The 19,658-nt window shown below is 37.8% G+C and overlaps 1 protein-coding gene across 1 annotated transcript; it reads right to left on the bottom strand.

The window, feature by feature from the left end:
* Positions 1–3,654: 3,654 nt before the first annotated feature.
* On the bottom strand, positions 3,655–14,898 carry LOC121375325. The gene is made up of 5 exons (XM_041502726.1): positions 14,547–14,898; positions 6,484–6,638; positions 5,721–5,970; positions 5,203–5,273; positions 3,655–4,485 (listed from the first exon to the last, which is right to left on the bottom strand). The coding sequence occupies exons 1-5, from the start codon at positions 14,746–14,748 to the stop codon at positions 4,255–4,257; spliced, it is 909 nt and encodes a 302-aa protein (XP_041358660.1). The 5' UTR covers positions 14,749–14,898; the 3' UTR covers positions 3,655–4,254.
* Positions 14,899–19,658: the final 4,760 nt, after the last annotated feature.

The raw sequence follows: 19,658 nt of genomic DNA on the forward strand, positions 1-19,658 counted from the left end.
CGTCATTCAGTGCACTTGGCAAGATGTTTGGAAACGGTGCGGTTGCGAACAAGCTTCATTCTGTCAAGCATGTTCTGGTATAATGGCAGTCCTCTTATAGACCGTGGATAAAGAATGAAATGGTCTTGTGTCATGCTTGCATCGTTCATATATACTTGACACATTCTAAAGAGAGCTCCTCCATATATGTGTGTGAAGCCATATTTCGGTGGAGTGTAATCATCTTGGACCGACAAGGAATGATATATTTGTTAGACGTTAGACGAAATGTGATGGAATTGTTTCGATTCCACCTTGAAATAATTATGAAGTTATTGCGACATTTTGATTTTGTTTTAAATTTTAAATTGACTTACCTGTAATGTTTATATTTGGATTTTGTTTTAAATTTTAAATTGACTTACCTGTAATGTTTATATTTGGATTTTGTTTTAAATTTTAAATTGACTCACCTGTAATGTTTATATCTGGATTTTGTTTTAAATTTTAAATTGACTTACCTGTAATGTTTATATTTTGATTTTGTTTTAAATTTTAAATTGACTCACCTGTAATGTTTATATTTGGATTTTGTTTTAAATTTTAAATTGACTTACCTGTAATGTTTATATTTGGATTTTGCACAACTCTTTACACTATATTTTAATTTAATTTTTGAATGTTTACATTGATGTTCATTATCGGTTCATTTATATATTTACCACTTTTTCACACCCAGTGGCCCATATAGTTTTGTATGCCGGGGTGTCGTTAAACATTCATTCATCCATCCATCCATCCATTTGGTGCACCACATCAGTATAGTCTCACCTAGTAGGTATATTCTTCGTCAACCCATTGTTATCTGCAAATCAAACTGCTGCATCTGTTTGGGTTTTGTTGGGCGCTTTTTGCTGTTTTTGTTTTGTGTTGTGTTGTATTTATATTGTTTTGTTTTGTACTTTTTTGTTTGTTTGTTTCGTTTTTGTTTTTGTTTAATTACTTTTGAGGCGATGCTATACATTTACATGTATACGGAATTCTATAATGTTGTGCGCGAGTATGCACGCACACACACTGGTGGGAGAGACAGAGAGATAGAGAGAGAGAGAGAGAGAGAGAGAGAGAGAGAGAGAGAGAGAGAGAGGGGGGGGGGCATGGGTGTCGATCAGTGGGAGACAGGGAGGACGCATCCCCCTCACTTTTCAACGCCGGGGGACAATCTATATAAATGTCCCCCCACGTTTTCATTTAGCACACACACACACACACACACACACACACACACACACACAATCAATGTACACGCACACACTAACACATCCCCCCCCCCCCCCCCCCCCCACACACACACTTTTAAAGCCGGATTGACGCTCATGGAGGGAGGAGAGGGAGAAAAGGGGGTACCTAGCTTACAACAACTGGGTTGGAACTGGTGGCAGTAAAAGTTTTTTTGTTATATTGTTATAATAATCAGGTCGCGTCAAGTAGTCAGACTTGGATAGCCTACTCACGTATACATTTTAAAATTAACTGTCTTCCCTTTGGCAGTCTAGCCAGACACTAAGCTTAAAAAGGATAACGTTTCCTTGTAAATTTATTTCTCTACCTGACACATTGGCCCATGCAGGGGTTGCAAATTACTTTTCAAATGAAACCGTCCGTATTACCTACTTAACAAACAAACAAAAAACCTAGAAGGATATGAATAGATCATACCATGTGGTCTCTCTTGAAAACAGCCGATTGGATCATTCAGTTTTCCCAGTTATGTTTTTTAATTAAAGACATAAGGTGCCATCAGTCTTCAATGTGTTTTAACCATACTAAAATATTCAAATGCTGTATCATACATGAAGTGATACATGCTGTTGTGGGTTTGTCGTTTTTAATAGCGGTGTTTCGATGATCGATTAGCGATGTAATGATCGATTATGAAATCCCATAATCGACAGTCGTGGAAAATGTTAACTAATTATCCCTACAGTCTAGGTCAAGAAGTACCTGTGAAATTTGCTGGTATTTAGTTTTGTTTTTAGGAGTACGTGAAGCAGAAGCGAGGGCGGGACGTAGCCCAGTGGTAAAGCGCTCGTCTGATGCGCGGTCGGTTTGGGATCGATCCCAGTCGGTGGGCACATTGGGCTATTTCTCGTTCCAGCCAGTGCACCACGACTGGTATATCAAAGACCGTGGTATGTGCTATCCTGTCTGTGGGATGGTGCATACAAAAGATCCCTTGCTGCTAATCGGAAAGAGTAGCCCACGAAGTGGAGACAGCGGGTTTCCTCTCTCAGTATCCGTGTGGTACTTAACCATATGTCTGATGCCATATAACCGTAATTAAATGTGTTGAGTGCGTCGTTAAATAAAACATTCCCTTCCCCTTCCTTGAAGCAGAAGCGAATCTAGGCGACTTCCAAAAAATATATTCAAATGCCTCATTTTGTCTGGCTTTTAAACAAATAATTCATTGGATTGCCCTTTTTAAATTGGTCCATGTACCCCTTTTCCCTTAATCCCTCTTCCCCTCCCTCTCCCCCCCCCCCCCCCCCTAAATCTGCTTCTGTAATCAAAACAGATATTGGATAATTATTATAGGTAAAATTACCAATATATTCGGGTTCATCACGATGAACTGGGATAGGTATATAATACTAATAACTTAAATCCTCCCTAGATTCATATATTATGTATTATAACGGATTGTATAATCGGAAGTTAATCATTTGCTGCAAACTGGTAATGATTATTGATCAGTGATCAAATTCCAACCGAGTTCCAACCGATTTACAATGTGAACCATTCTACAATGTATTTTCATAGATATTTTGATGGTTTCTGTCAATTGGTACATGCATAAATTTTTATTTCATCGTTCAACAATAAACAAATGGGAAACAAGCGTATCTAGGTCTGTCTTTAACAAAATACAGAACTACGCAACGCTATTTCTATCGGATGTTTAAAAAAATATTGTATTTTGTCACGCAAATATATTTTGATTTATTTCATCATAGCGGATGCAACGCATTCTCCAACTTGATTTTAAAGTTTCAAATATTTCCATCACACATTTATTAGCGACTTCTTTTTGTTTTACTCATCTTATAAGTTAAAAGTTTGTTTTGTTTAACGACACCACTAGAGCACATTGGTTTATTAATAATCGGCTATTGGATGTCTAAACATTTGGTAATTTTGACATATAGTCTTAGATAGGAAACCTGCTACATTTTTCCATGAGAAACAAGATATCTATTATATGCACCATTCCACAGACAGGATAACACACACCACGGTCTTTGGTATACCAATCATGGTGCACTGGTTGGGACGAGAAATAACCCAATGGGTCCACTGAAGAGGATCGATCCCAAACCGACCACTTTACCACTGGGCTACGTCCCGTCCCCATCCCCCCATCTCCAATTTTCAAAGAGACGCACACCACATACATACACAGAAAGAGAGAGAGAGAGAGAGAGAGAGAGAGAGAGAGAGAGAGAGAGAGAGAGAGAGAGAGAGAGAGAGAGAGAGAGAGAGGTTCAGACCATTGTCGATCTGTGATACAACTGATTACATTCAGACCCGCTTCAGGCTTTGTACAAACAAAAACAACAAAAATATCTCCTATTGTATAACTTGACGGAGAACAAAATATGGGAACACATAATATGAGAGACCAAATTTTATTTACTACAACTGTAGTGTATAAAATACATAGATGTAATACGGGACTGAATGTCAGTGATTCGGTGAACTTCCAGCTACTGTGGATTAGGCTTTTGGCTGCAGTCAGTAATTGCTGTTACTGTGTGTGCGTTCCGTTAGTTACTCACACAAATATCGTTAGACCTTTCTCAAGAAAATAATCAAAGAATGGTGCATTCGGGGCGGGGGGGGGGGGGATAAATGTCTGCAATCACGTTACGTCTTCAGTCTCTGATCTTCCTGGCATACTTTGTCACATTTTCTCACAACCTATTTAATCTCCAAATGTTTGGCAGATCATACAGTAATATCCAGCAACGATCACGACAGATACTCGTGTATCTAGCTTTGATACGTCTCTATCGCGTTCTCTGCTACAAAATGTAGTCTCCAGATCCGTCTCCTCAACTTCACAAGCCAAAACTACTGCTTTGCGCAACTTAAAGTCTTCGGTAGATCGGGGTCCCGGGACGTATCTACAAGTCTTAATTTCAAGCGGTACTCAGTGGTAGACTTGCTAGTTTTTAGAATTCTTCTTCAACATTTTACCAATTTGTTGTTTTGTCAAACGAACGTCTCTAGCCCTTTTCCGTGATGGTAAAGACCAAAAAGCACCACTTCACAGAGATAGAGCTGGTCGGTGGACGGCTTGTCCCACATGATGTCAACGGTCTTTCTGTCAATTCTGTGTTTATGAAAGCCAATGCTTTCCATCGACTCTCGATATCGCTCAAAGAGCTGTTTGACGAAGTCCATCTTCTTAATCGTACTGGTCATTCTCAACACATCTTGTAACTGAAATAGAAAAATTATAAAAGATTAATTTTTTTTCTTTAAAAATAATCCATCCAGCATATATATCTTGATTCAGAGAAAATGTTCAAGAGCATTGTAAAATATGATGCGCTACTGATTCAAGCAATTCTACTCATAAAACTATGCTAAGACTCACATCAGCTGTATTCAGACCTGACCGTGAAAACAAAATTGAGGTGAATGATTAATTGCTCCTCCAACTTGGGGAGCTATTTAAAATGTTGACATATAGGACACTGATATTTTAAAATCCTTTCGTAGTACTTTTTAAAAACAAAAATCACATGCTAAGGGGAGCTAAACAATTACTTTACTTGAACTAGTTCAGGATAGGGAGGGGTAACTGAATAATAACAACCCGGCGAGGTCTGTGTATTAACAATGTATATCCAACCAGTTGGGCATTTCATCATTTCACACTAATTGTGACTAACGCGTCAACTTCTGTCATGGACAATCCGTCAATGCTGCAGATTCTGCAGGCAAACCAGGACAGTCGAACTGTGCCCACGACAGTGTGCTTGAACCGTAACTGGATTTGAGAGGACAACTTAACTGAAATTAATCAATTAATGTAAAGGTCTACATGGTCTTTACAGTTTGGTTGGTTTAGCTGATTCAACAATTAGCTGCATAATTAGGTGGCCAGCGTTTCAGTTACCATATGTTGTTACAGTCAAGAAATACCAAACTCACAACGCAAAGGAGATTATATCCTTCCTGGTCTTCCAAATATAACATCATACGAAAGTTGTTCCAGTCAAGCTCTGAAAACGAAAATCAAGAATACAAGTTTTATAATATGCAAACAAATATGTACGTGGCCTATTTCTTGGTGGTCTGATTAAGGTCATAGTATAAAATAGATGCTATGGAACGGCAAGAGTGACAAGTGACATACACCTGTCAAATTTGCGAAGTTAAAGGTTGGTATGTGGTTCAACTTGTTATTTTTAAACTATTACTTTATACACTGTATAGTATACTGCGTCCTTTTTTTCCCCTCTCTGTTTTGTTTGTTGTTGCTTTTATTTATTTATTTATTAATACATAAATTAATAACAAACAGTAATTTAATTTTTAAAAATAAATCTTCTGAAGGAAGCATGTTGTTAATTTTAATCCAGATCCATTTGTGTAGGTTTTTTTTGTTCTCAATAGATTACCTGAAACAGACGACAACATCAACACTTCACAGTGGTATTTAAACTTACCTAATAAACTGTCCAACATGATGCGTAATCCAAGCAGAGACGACATTGTTACTTTTTCTGTCACTTGGACTTCCATGTAATCGAGTCTGTGATTTCCTTCCGGTTCAGTTATTTCAAAATTTAATCCAATCAGAATGAATTTCCAGCAGTCTAGATCCAAGATGGCGGGCATCCGTTTGGTTTCAATACACAGAGCGGGATATCCAGGTGAATGTTCTGGATCTTTTAATGCTCTAATTGCTGTGTCCACCTGAGGTAATTTAAACAGGATGTTAAATTAATGGAATTAGTTCAACACTGTATGAAAAGTACAGTGTATGTACACATCAAAATGAGTAGCTCATAATGTTACAGTTAATGTTGCCCACTAGAGTCGTCAAAACTGGCCTTTATAAACAGGTGGCGTTTATATACAGGTTAAAATACATCAGTTTTCACCAGAAAGGTATCTGAAGTGTCTTTATTTAAAGGTGTCCGTGAATACAGTAGGTGTGACGGTAAATATTATTAAAATGGTATCAAGATATTTCATTTAAATTAATAAAAAAAAGTTGACGTAGAAGTAAAAAATACTTGAAATAAGGAAGAAAATTATAATAATGAAATTATATTAATAAAGGTTAACTGAAAAGCAAATTCGTTTAATCGTTTTTACAGCTGTGCATGATGCGATGGGATGGCCAAGTAGAATTCACTATTCATCGAAATAAAATAAAAATACATCAAATAAGTTATTTTATACTTTTCAAAAATGTATACTTACGTTATCCAACAAAAAGGAAACTGCTTGTTTCGCGGTGGTCTCCACAATATACGTCTTTAGAAGTTTTTTCATCGCCGTTTGCCATTGGATAGGATTGGTGTCCCCTAGTAACCTCGTCATATACACGTGTTCATTTCCGTTCCCATTAATCACAGCTGCATAAAATAAAATAACATAAAATTAAAATAATTTACATTTTAAAAATTAAACTAAAAAAATTAAAAATTTAATAATAAATAAACAAATAAACAAATAAAATAAAAATTATAAATTCGCCCAAAATTAGTTCTAAAATTATAATATTTTAGGAGGATTTTTTTTTATTTTTTTTACTGCATTTTGAAAGGTCTAGTCCGACCGAATTTGATCACAGTTTTTCAAACAGTTATTTCTCCAAAATCGCTAACAATACTTTTCGCTCAGCTTACCCATGGAGTATAATATCCTGCACGTATACTGATGTTTACCTATCCATTCCTCTGTGTATACTCCATTATCGTTACCTAAACAGTGTGTACTTAAGTTTATTTGATTACATGGCGTCATGGACTTTGCTATTAAAACATCCGTTTATATTATGACTGTTCGTGCATTTTGACTGCGAAAGCAGGCGAACGGCGGTGGTATGTGTACATACGTTTTGCATACAATACTGGCTTGTAACCAAGCGAAATACAAAGTCTAGTTTATATATAGCAAACAGAATAATATTCCATACTTAACTTTGCTTGACACTCTGTAGTCGATATATTTTTTCGTGATAATTCAAATATACCATACATACTTATATTTACTACCCACCTTTATAACCACGAATTTGAAACATCTAAGAAAGAATTAGTTGAATTATGATATACATAATTAATTTTATGTATTCTACCATTTTTATAATATATAAATGTGCTACCTAGGCTACTAGGTTAGTATTTATGTTTTTGCTTTTAAGGGGCGGGGCGTAGCTTCATGATAAGGCGCTCGCCTGACACGCGATCGGTTTAGGATCGATCCCCGTCGATAGGCCCATTTCTCGTTCCAACCACAACTAGTGAAACATATCCGCGGTATGTACTATCATGTTTGTGAGATGCTATATACAAAGATCCTTTGCTACTAATCAAAAAGAGTGTGGCGGCAGCGTGTTTCCTCTCTCGTTATCTGTGTGTTGTTAAATACAACATTTCTTCCTTGTATGCCTACAAAAAACGTCTACCTATCTATTCACCATTTATGTTACAGTATTTATGTGTTCAACATGACTAGAGAACACCAATTAATTCAGCATCGGCTATTGAGTATCCAACATTTGATAATTGACAGTTACCAGGGGAAACACGCTACTTTTTTTTCCATTACCAATCAAAAGATATTTTATAGACACTTTCCAACAGACTTTCGAAACAGACTATGGTAGATACTGGGTTCGCATCCTGATAGTGTCTTCTACCAGTAGTAATTAAGACTTAATTTCAACGACTCAGTGGGAAGGTTTAGGGCCATCACACAGATTTCTCTCTGACTGACCATTAACCGTTAGAGCGGATATGATTATCTATTATATATTGTATATGTAGGACATATGTAATTCAGTCAGATTGTATATTTAATTACAATTGATAATTCGTGTATCCAGTGGTCAGAACGAAATAAACTTAAATTTATTTCTTAATTCTAAATAATAATTAATTAATTATAGTGTCCCCTGTTATGTCAACATAAATAATAAATAAATCACTAATCTGATCAATAAATAAGTCAATAAAACAATTAATCAATCAGTCAGTGAATATGTCAATTGATCAATCAGTCCTTCGACCAATCAACTAATCAGTCTCACATAAATTATAATTTCAATATAAAACAAATTTGGCAGACATGCTCCAGCACTGACCTGAATCTATATACCGTAATGCTTAATTAAACACGGAGACGAAACAAAAGTGACGGCACATACCGCCATAACGTGCCATTACGTATATTCCAACAAATCGGGCGTCGTCGGTAAGCCGCTAGAGTTTGTAGCGCAAATATGACCATCTAAAACAGTGGTGTGCGACCCTCGACTGGGGCTAAATCCTAAATCGTAACCGGGAGGTGTGTGAAAAGCAAATAATGCGTGTGCCAGATTAGTGGACATAGCGACCAGCCTTTTGGCGATGATTGTCAGTCAGATGACGTAGTTGGTACACCTGTCGGTGACCACACACATGAGCGTACATTCACCAGTCAAATCAATGTAACAGGCGTGTGTGCAGGGGAGGGTTCCGGGAGTCGAACCCCACCCCGCACTAGCATTTTCTTTTCTTTTATAAAAAAAATTTGGTGGAGCACGACTCCCACCACCCCCCTGCTAAAATTACTTCAAATGCGCCGCCTGGTGTATATGACCGCTATGGCCTAGGGTTATAAAGGGTTACATGAGGTATTGGGTTCGTATCCCAGTACTGGGTCCTGCTCGGAATGAAAGGTATATACCTTTATTTATATAAATAGGGATTAAAACCCCGTACATTTTCGTCCTGAAGTGAGCAATTGCATAGGGTTGTAAAAGTGTACGACCACTACACATTTTCTTTGTACTAACCCCTTTTCACTTTTTCAGTATTAGAATAGAGAATAATACATTGTGCGTGCGTGTGTGATGTATATAGGGAGTATAGCCAAACGATATCGGAGAATGTCGTGCAATAAGAAAATTATTGCGGATGACATATTCTCTAAATGGTTAAACAATGACAATATATTCGAGGCTGCAATTTTAAAGTAAAGGAAGGGAACTCTTTTTACGTACCCATATCCCGAAGGTTCAGGCACACCCACCCCGGGACTTAACCTCTGACATCGCCAGTGACCAATTCCGGTCCAAGGGGAGTTAAAATATGTGCATGGGAACTCATTTAACATGCCCACGTCCAAATTAGGTCTAGGCACGCCCATCGCGGATCCGATCTGTGACTTCGCTAGGAACCGGTTCCGGGACAGTAAGGGGAGAGTTAAAGTAAAAACATGCATGGGTCTTGAAGGGAAGGGAACTATATTAACGTGCCCACATCCTTTCGGTTCAGGCACGCCCAACTACGCCAGCAATCGATTCCATGGCGGGAAGAGGGTCTTGACGTGATATTTGTAGTGTAGTAGAGTATAAGTAACCATAGGCGTCATGGTCACGTATGTAATAGGCATGATGGTTTCGCACCTTCGGTGTTGTTGTAGGAAATAAATGCCAAGCAGAAAATTGGTCCCACTTAGCGCACACCTTGCCTCAGGGCGTCAATAAACTAGCTATGCCACCGAGTTCATACCCACAAACAAATTAAATTGTCCAAACAACGAAGGTGTTGTAATCCGATTATGCTCGCCAATTATAGGGTTAACTTAAGCCGAGGTTTAACTAGTCTTAATCGACGTAGACTCCTGTCAGAGTCTGAGATAACTTTATATACAAAACCCAACAAAAACAGACAGACCCGCCAAAAAAAACCAACAAAAAAAACCCCCCAAACCCCCCACAATCAAACTAACAAACACCCCCTCCAAAAAATAGCAACACCATCCCCCCCCACCCCATAACACAGGAATGCAGCCGAGTATACCGAAAATAGCGCTCGATATCGGTATCGTGTCAATACCGAATACCGTACCGATACAGAGGTAAATCACCCCAAAAATACCGATATCGATAACGAACCTCAAATTTCAATACCGCCCAGCACTAATCATCAGTAGTCCATAAATCAGTAAATAAATAAATAAATAAATCAGTAAATAAATAATAAACTCGTTAATAATTTGATTTCTAGGGTCAGTTTCGCCAGCTCAGACCTTTTTCCTCTTTTCTTTATATGAAATCCGAGCTGACCAATTTAGCTCAGTGATAGAGCACTCGCTTGAGGAGTAATGGATCGCGGGATCGATCACCCACTATGGACTCGGGGTTTTATACCCAATGCCCCATAACTGATACACCAACGGTCGCGACATAGACCGGCCTCGGTGGCGTCGTGGTTAAGCCATCGGACATAAGGCTGGTAGGTACAGGGTTCGCAGTCCGGGACCGGCTCCCACCCAGAGCGAGTTTTAACGATTCAATGGGTAGGTGTACGGCCCCTACGCCCTCTTCTCTCTCACTAACAATTAACAACTAATCCACTGTCCTGGACATACAGTCCAGAGTCCAGATAGCTGAGGTGTGTGCCCAGGACAGCGTGCTTGAACCTTAATTGGATATAAGCACGAAAATAAGATGAAATGAAATCACATAATAAACTACTGCTAAATTTGGTGTAAAATATATTTATTTTTTAAAAATTTATAAAAAAAAATTAAAAAAAAAAAAAATTAAAAAAAAATTCCACTGCAACCACCTTAAAATTAAATGTTCATAAAAATATTTAAAATATTCGACGTTTGGTGAATGTAAAATGTATAAATTAACTTGGAAGGTAAAAACCGGCCTCAGTGGCGTCGTGGTTAGGCCATCGGTCTACAGGCTGGTAGGTACTGGGTTCGGATCCCAGTCGAAGCATGGGATTTTTAATCCAGATACCGACTCCAAACCCTGAGTGAGTGCTCCGCAAGGCTCAATGGGTAGGTGTAAACCACTTGCACCGACCAGTGATCCATAACTGGTTCAACAAAGGCCATGGTTTGTGCTATACTGCCTGTGGGAAGCGCAAATAAAAGATCCCTTGCTGCCTGTCGTAAAAGAGTAGCCTATGTGGCGACAGCGGGTTTCCTCTAAAAAAAACAGTGTCAGAATGACCATATGTTTGACGTCCAATAGCCGATGATAAGATAAAAAAATCAATGTGCTCTAGTGGCGTCGTTAAATAAAACACACGTTACTTTTTTTTGAAAGGTAAAAACAATTTGAAAACATTCCGAATTATCCTGAGGGTATACGATATGTTTCGTGTGAATTACGAATGCCTTATTTAGATCAGTAGAACTAATTTTAATCGGATTGCTAACAACACTGCGTAGTCCCCAATGTCCAGGTAACATTTCGTCTGTAAATAATAATTTAAATATTGACCAATCACACTTCGCCTTTTATAACGTTATTTGGGAGCATACAAATTCTAAAAACATCGGGCGAGTCTATTTTAGTGGCCGCAGTACAGCGAACTATACCAATACGTAAGGGGTGAGTTATCAGTCTTCAATTTTACATTAAAAATTATTTATTTATTTATAAAAAAAACACAACTAAATCAGTCTTCAGTTTTACATTACAAATTATTTATTTTATAAAATAAAACATGTTTTAAGGCATTCGTAATTCACACGAAACATATCGTATACCCTCAGGATAATTCGGAATATTTTCAAATTATTTTTAAATCACTGGCAGGATTCTGCAAGTAAGGTTTTGATTGGTGGACATGAGCTCCAACTGGCTGGTGTTAGATCCACATGTAATAGTGGAGCTAATTTTAATTAGATTGTCAGTTAATTGAACTGAACGTAAACATACAATTAATTATATTTGAAATGTTTAAATTGTATGACATAATGTTACGTTTTTAAGTTTAGTGTTAGTTTATAAAACATATTCATAACTAAGTATATACATATACATGTTTAACTATTTAAATGAACTGAATATTCATATCTCTATGCTGTAACTAATATCACAAAATGTAAGTGCACAGTTGTAGCTGACATATTCCGAATATTGATATTTAAAAATGTACAGTATAGACTATACTCTGTTACATCACGGAATGATGTGTATATATTGTTAATACACATTATAGGTATCAAGAAATGTATTCACTACCTACGGAAGCGTATTAGTGCCACCACACACAATAAAATAATTATATATTTCCAATTTTAACCTTGGAAAAATCAACTTTAATCTTTGGGGGAAAAAAATCAACTTTAATCTTGGAAAGATCAAGATTTAAACATGGAAAGATCAACATATAATCTTGGAAACATCAACTTTAATCTTGGAAAAATCAACAATCTTTCATATATTGATAAACAAACAAAGTTTGTTTAGATAGAAATATCACACAGTGTATAATATGAGGTCCTGCTACAATACTATGTATTATTATATTAATATATTTATTAACAAAGTTTAGATAGAAATATCACACAGTATTTTAGTACAACCCCGTACCTTTAATATACTAATTAAAAAACGTTGAGAGAAACATATCACACAGTATTGTAGTACGACCATGTACCTTTAATATATTAATTAACAAACTTAGTTTATATAGAAATAGTACATAGTATTGTAACATGACCACATACCTTTAATATATTAATTATAAAGTTTAGATATACATATAACACAGTATTGTAGTAGAACAACGTACTTTTAATGTTTTCATTAACAATATTAATATATTAAAGGTATGTAGCCATGTTACAATATTGTGATATTTTAATCTAAACTTAGTTTGTTAATTAATATGTTAAAGGTACGTGGCCCTGTTACAATAGTGTGATATTTCTATGAAAAATTTAGTTTGTTAATAAATAGATTAAAGGTTGTTTATTTTTCCAAGATTATATGTTGATCTTTTCAAGATTAAAGTTGATTTTTCTAAGATTAAAAGTGATTTTTCCAAATTTAAAGTTGATTTTTCCAAGATTAAAGTTGATTTTTCCAAATTTAAATGTTGGAAAATAGAATTATCTTATTGTGTGTGATGGCACTAATACGCTTCCGTACACTATTGTATGTATCCTCCTATAAACCATCTTGTCCAAATCGGACTACGTATGTTCCTCTTACCCCGTTGTAGAACGGCCTGAATAAAGTTTTGTTCTGTTCTTATGCCAGAGCACCGTATTATTTTGCTGTCATACAACTATACCACTTGCACGGCTGTTATCAGTTGGTAGCGTACTAAACATAACACGTAACTTCAAACCAATGCCATTAAAAAGAGGTTAACCAACTTGTAATCATCAAAGAAAGATTTGAAAAAGCATTTCAGTATTTTGTATTATTTTTAATGAATGAAGAACTATTTCCTGTACCGGACTATATTAAGACAACAGGTAACGACACGACAAATAGTGGTGCGGTGCCAATAACAATGATTAACGCTGGGGCATAAAAAAACACACCTGAATATTAGTTGTTAAAACCAGTGGGCCTATACAGAGTTCAGTTTGTGTATTCAAGTGGATCCCGCAAGGTCTCATTTAGCGTGACTTACAGTTACCTTGTAAAAGAACACATCTGTAATCATCGTGTTGTACATTTATTTCGACACACACACACAGAGAGAGAGAGAGAGAGAGAGAGAGAGAGAGAGAGAGAGAGAGAGAGAGAGAGAGAGAGAGAGAGAGAGAGAGAGAGAGAGAGAGAGAGAGAGAGAGACGACACCATTAAGAGCATATTAATTTTATTAATCATCAGCTATTGGACGGGGTGGATGTTTTTGTTTAATGACACCACTAGAGCACATTGATATATTAATCGGCCATTGGATGTCAAACATTTGGTAATTTTGACAGTCTTAGAGAGGAAACTTACGACATTTTCCCCATCAGAAAAAGGGATCTTTTATATGCACCATCCCACAGACAGGATAGCACATACCACGGCTTTTGGTATAACAATCGTGGTGCACTGGCTGGAATGACAACTAGCTCAAGGGCCTATCGACGGGGATCGATCCTAGACCGACCGCGCAAAACCACTGGGTTACGTCCCGTCCAGAAAGCGAGAGAGAGAGAGAGAGAGAGAGAGAGAGAGAGAGAGAGAGAGAGAGAGAGAGAGAGAGAGAGCGAGAGAGGCAGACACTATATAGGTAGGCTACTTTCCATAGATGGTGATCGATCCTATTATCCATCACATCTCAGGCGATAGTCCCGGAGATTCAGCTATACCCCCTCCCCCGACAATGACAAACGTGACGAAAAACCTACAACACGTTTTATAATCTGGTCGGGTTACTGAAACAAAATGTTTTTAAAAGTGCCCTAATTATAATGATTATTTTTATTTTTTTCTCAGAACAATTACATTTTCAGTTTCAATTCGTCGTAACTAACAATGGAAATGAGGAAATAAATAAATATTTAAAACTCACCCTGTAGATTCATAGTCTGACCATGGATCAGATCATTATTGGAGGCTACATTTTGTTCCGATGTCTTTTGTTGTACCTGACGCGAATTGTCATGCTGGTGTCTCACCTCAAACCGCCCTGACCTGTCTAGCGAGCCGACTACAGTGTAATCAAAAGGCACGCTCGCCGCCGCTGTAGGGGAGACCATACGTGTCACAGACATAGCTAACGACCAAGCAAGCTTGACGTAGGCTGTACAGAGCAGCAGATTTTGCTGATAAAATGTTGAGTTTTTAAAATAAAATAATTTGTCTACACAATTCAAGCACACGCGTTATAATTCAGTTTTATACTGTTAAATGTTTGTGTGTATTTAAAGTAGCGGATTCGCTTCAAGAATGACACATATTAATTTTATTTATGTATATGTACCCGGTAAAAATCCACCCACGTGATTCTTTTATAAAGTACTCGGGATTTCCCTCCAGCCTATCCCGTGGTTGTTGACACCACAGCTGTTAAATGAAAATGCACATGACCGGTAATGCGTCAACGTGTTTTCTCCGAAAAGGAAGGAGTTGCAATAGAAGGCCCGTACGAAAGATATATGGAGTGCAGGGGCGTAGCGTGATCTGGACTTGGGGGGGGGGGGGGGGGGGGGGGGGGGGGGGGGGGGGGGGGGGGGGGGGGGGGGTGGGGTTTCGAATATGAACCAAGTGGACCTTTTTCTATTTTGTTTTTGCACCACCCGAAACTCCATATTTATAAACCTGTATGTTTTAGTACTAAAAGCGGACCATTTGCTTCAGCGGGGGGGGGGGGGGGGGGGGGGGTGGGGGGGGGGTGGGGGGGGGGTGCGTCCGAACCCCCCCAACCTACGCCCCCTGGAGTGGAGGTGTGTGTGTGTGTGTGGGGGGGGGGTGTCAAGAGCCTATTTTTATCTTTATTTATACAGAGTTGGACCAAAAAACGTACAGTTTTGTTGTTCTCAAGTGGGGGTGGGAGGGTAACTATTCCTACGGGCCTGTTTAGCAGTTGCAACCCATCTAGCCCGAGTACTCCGACTGTAAAAGAGAGCGAGACGGGACATTTGGACAGTTGTGACGCTCTCATTACTTTCCAAATGTCCGTATTATTCTCTTACGATCAGTATACTCGGCCTACCACCCATCTAGCTCAAACATACTAAAAATAAAATTAACTGCAGGCAAAAAACCCTCGATCTTTGTGATAAGTTTAAAATGCTGGAAAGCTATGTTTATAGATAAAATCGTAACTGACGAAAAAAGGTTTGTTTTATATGACGACACCATTAGAGCACATTGATTTATTAATCATCGGCTATTGGATGTCAAACATTTGGTAATTGTGATATATAAGTCTTAGAGAGGAAACCCGCTACATGTTTCCATTAATAGCAAGTTATATATATATATATATATATATATATATATATATATATATATATATATATATACACCATCCCACAGACAGGATAGCACATACCACGTCCTTTGATATACCAGTTGTGGTGCAATGGCTAGAATGAGAAATAGCCCAACAGGCTGACCGACGGGGATCGATCCAAGACCGACCGCGCATCAAGCGAGCGCTTTAATACCACTGGGCTACATCCCGCGCTCCTAACTGACGAAGTACACCGACCACATCTACTACTGTAACTACTGTTGCTGACTCCGCTGCTGCCACTGCTGCTGCTATTTCTATTACACCTACTGTTACAACTACAGGCGTGTGTTTAGAAATTTGTATTGAGGGTAGGGGCTAGACTGTAGCGAGCGAAGTTTATAGGGGAGTCGAGACATGCTCCTACGAAGAATGTATTGAAAAAAGAAAATTTGCTTAATAATGGGGAGGAGGCGTTCGACCTCCGAAACCCACCCCTACATACGTCACTGAACTACTACAACTACTACTACTACTACGACGACGACGACGGTGATCATTACTACAATTAATACATTTTAAAAACAGAGAACAAGAAAAAAAGAAAAGAAAAAGACATATTTCTAGAAGAAAAAAAGAAGAAATAAAAACATATATATTTTTTAATTCAACAACACCCTCCTCCAACCCGAAGAAAGTCAAGCAAAAAGAAAATAGTCTATGCAAAAATTAAAATCGATTTTCCCCTTATATTCCGAATTTTGGAGAAACGTTATGCATAAACATGTGATTATTACTAATCTATCGTGTATTTATATTCTGTTTTTCTATTCTAATCACATGACCCATAGCCACGCGGAAGCACTTTCGTGTTCGACAAAATAGCTCATTGATATGATATTTTTAACTCCGCTTATGCACGGCGAATGTGATTTATGCATATTCGCTAGTAAGAAGGATGTAGCTATCATTATGACTGCAATTCCCTGGGATTTATTTATTTATTTATAGCCGCCAGAAATGAGAAGGGAGAACAGGGAGCACTGCCCTCAACTCTTAAGTCAGTTAGATAATGTATTAACCCCAGATGAAAATCAAATTAATGCATAGCTACCCCTCCCCAGTCGTTGTCATCTTTCAACAACAAACAGAAAAAAACCCTACAAAAAAAAACAAATTCCCAAGAATATATGAAGGGTGATTGATAAGTTCGTGGCCTAAGGTAGAAGGAGTCTTTTAGAAAATGAAACACATTTATTTTTCTACATAATCCCCTTGTACATTAACACACTTAGTCCAACGGTCATGGAGCATAGAGACCCCTTCCCTGTAGAACGCGGGGTCTTGGACCTCCAGTAAGTCTGCTACAGCATCCATGACGTCATCATCTGAGGGAAAATGTCGACCACCAAGCTCCTTCACCTTCAGGAAGAGGAAGTAGTCAGAGGGTGCCAAATCAGGAGAATAGGGTGGGTGTTCGATCAGATAGAATCCACATTCCTGGATGGCAGTCATGGCCACTGTGGACTTGTGGACTGGAGCATTGTTCTGATGGAACAGCACTTTCCCCCTTGTCAGTTTTCCCCTGACTCCTTGAACATTTGGAGTTCGTTACGGATGATTGCATGGACTCGTGGGAGATATCTAGCTCAGTGATAATGTAACTTACCACGCTGTACGAAACGGTATCTTACCCAAGTGTGGCCAACCATGTCCTCGTGGACCTCATTGCTACCTCAAGCCCTTGAGACTGAGGTAGCGGATGACTGCACGATGGCTGTTTTTGTTTCCAGTTTCATGGTTTAATTTTCAGGAACCGGCGAGTGTCAAAAACTGTCAATGTTTAATTATTTGTAAAAAAAAAAAAAGAAGAAGAAGAAAATATAATAACTTCAATTTTTTGGTGTCGCCATTCAACAAGTTTAACTGCACATAATATAAAAACTGTATACCGCATCTCCTTCTATCTTAGGCCACGAACTTATCAATCATATATATATATATATATATATATATATATATATATAAAACAGTGAAACCCCTCAATACCGGACATGCAAGGGACCAAGTAAAATGTCCGGTTTTTTAGAGGTGTCCGGTTTTCAGGGGTCTGCCTGGACGGAAATACCTTCCGTTCTCCATAAAATAGGGAAAGTGTTAAAGTGTTTTAAAACAAGAACAACAAGAATATATTGAAAAATGGTGCATTTATGAGCATTTAGAAAAATAAAAACATCCATGGGAGTAATATTGAATAAAAAATACATTAAAAAGTCCACAAATTGTCAATCAATCGATAAATCAGCCTACGTTGAGAAACGTATCCATCGATGTCTGTTGTCTTTCACATCTGTGTTTAACAATGGTTGCCTGCGTTAAACTTTCTAATTCCTGTACATGCAATAGGAAACGTTCATCTTTCTGTATTGCAAAGTCCTTTAAAATCTGAAGCATGTTCAACACGTCGGGATAGCTGAGATCGTTTCCCGGAACAGATACATCTTGTTCGGATTCGTTGTCGCTTCCGTCATTGGGTAAAACACACTCGTAACTTAATAAAGACATCTAACCCAAACCCGAACTCCGCTAATGTTAACCATAATTGCAACACAATCAATGTGCTTGCGATCAGTCCTTTTAATTGTTTATTGTCAAGTTGCTAATCTTGCCTGCTGAGCGGTACATGTACTGTATGCAGCGGTGATTACACTGATAACAGCGATCTCGAGCATGCGCATATTGCACTAACCATCGGTGTTCACAGACATGTGGGCGCCATATTGATTGGTATCGGTTTGATCGTCCGGTCATCAGGGGTAGGATTTACACTAAGTTGACACATTGGGACCGAATTGTTTGTCCGGTGTTCAGTTTAGAGGGGTAAAATCAATCTAATTAAAATTAGCTCCACTATTACATGTGGATCTAACGACAGCCAGTTGGAGCTCATGTCCACCAATCAAAACCTTACTTGCAGAATCCTGCCAGTGATTTAAAAATAATTTGAAAACATTCCGAATTATCCTGAGGGTATACGACATGTTTCGTGTGAATTACGAATGCCTTAAAACATGTTTTATTTTATAAAATAAATAATTTGTAATGTAAAACTGAAGACTGATTTTTATTTTTTTTATTTTATAAATAAATAAATAATTTTTAATGTAAAATTGAAGACTGATAACCCACCCCGTACGTATTGGTATGGTTCGCTATACTGCGGCCACTAAAATAGACTCGCCCGATATTTTTAGAATTTGTATGCTTTAGAGCGGGTCACAATATCACCTTTGTCACATGTTCAGGTGCTGTTCTTTGTAATGTTATCCAAAAGAATCAGAAAAATAGGGTGGCATTGTTTCCAAACATGTATAATGTAGGTGTTGAAGATCGCATGCTCAGTCTTGAGTTATTGTCCATATTTTTATTTTTTATTAAGTAATCGTTAACAGATTTCGTGTAGTTTTTGTGCCTTCAGTGTTATTAGCATATTATACATATACAGCTGTATGATCGGAAATGGGCCATTGTCTCGAAGTTCAAGAATCAAATCAAAAACTTTATTTAGTATACTACTTTTTAAAAATGGTATGTGTAAAGAGTCCACTGCATTCGAACGTGGAACCTACCATAAGATTATCGCATCCAAAACTATATACATCTCTGCACAAAGTCCAGTGGGTGTTACAGAAAGCTGTGACATAAATATTTAGAGCAAATTCAGAA

Source organism: Gigantopelta aegis, chromosome 6, assembly GCF_016097555.1.
Source record: "Gigantopelta aegis isolate Gae_Host chromosome 6, Gae_host_genome, whole genome shotgun sequence".
In the NCBI taxonomy this organism is placed as follows: Eukaryota; Metazoa; Mollusca; class Gastropoda; order Neomphalida; family Peltospiridae; genus Gigantopelta; species Gigantopelta aegis.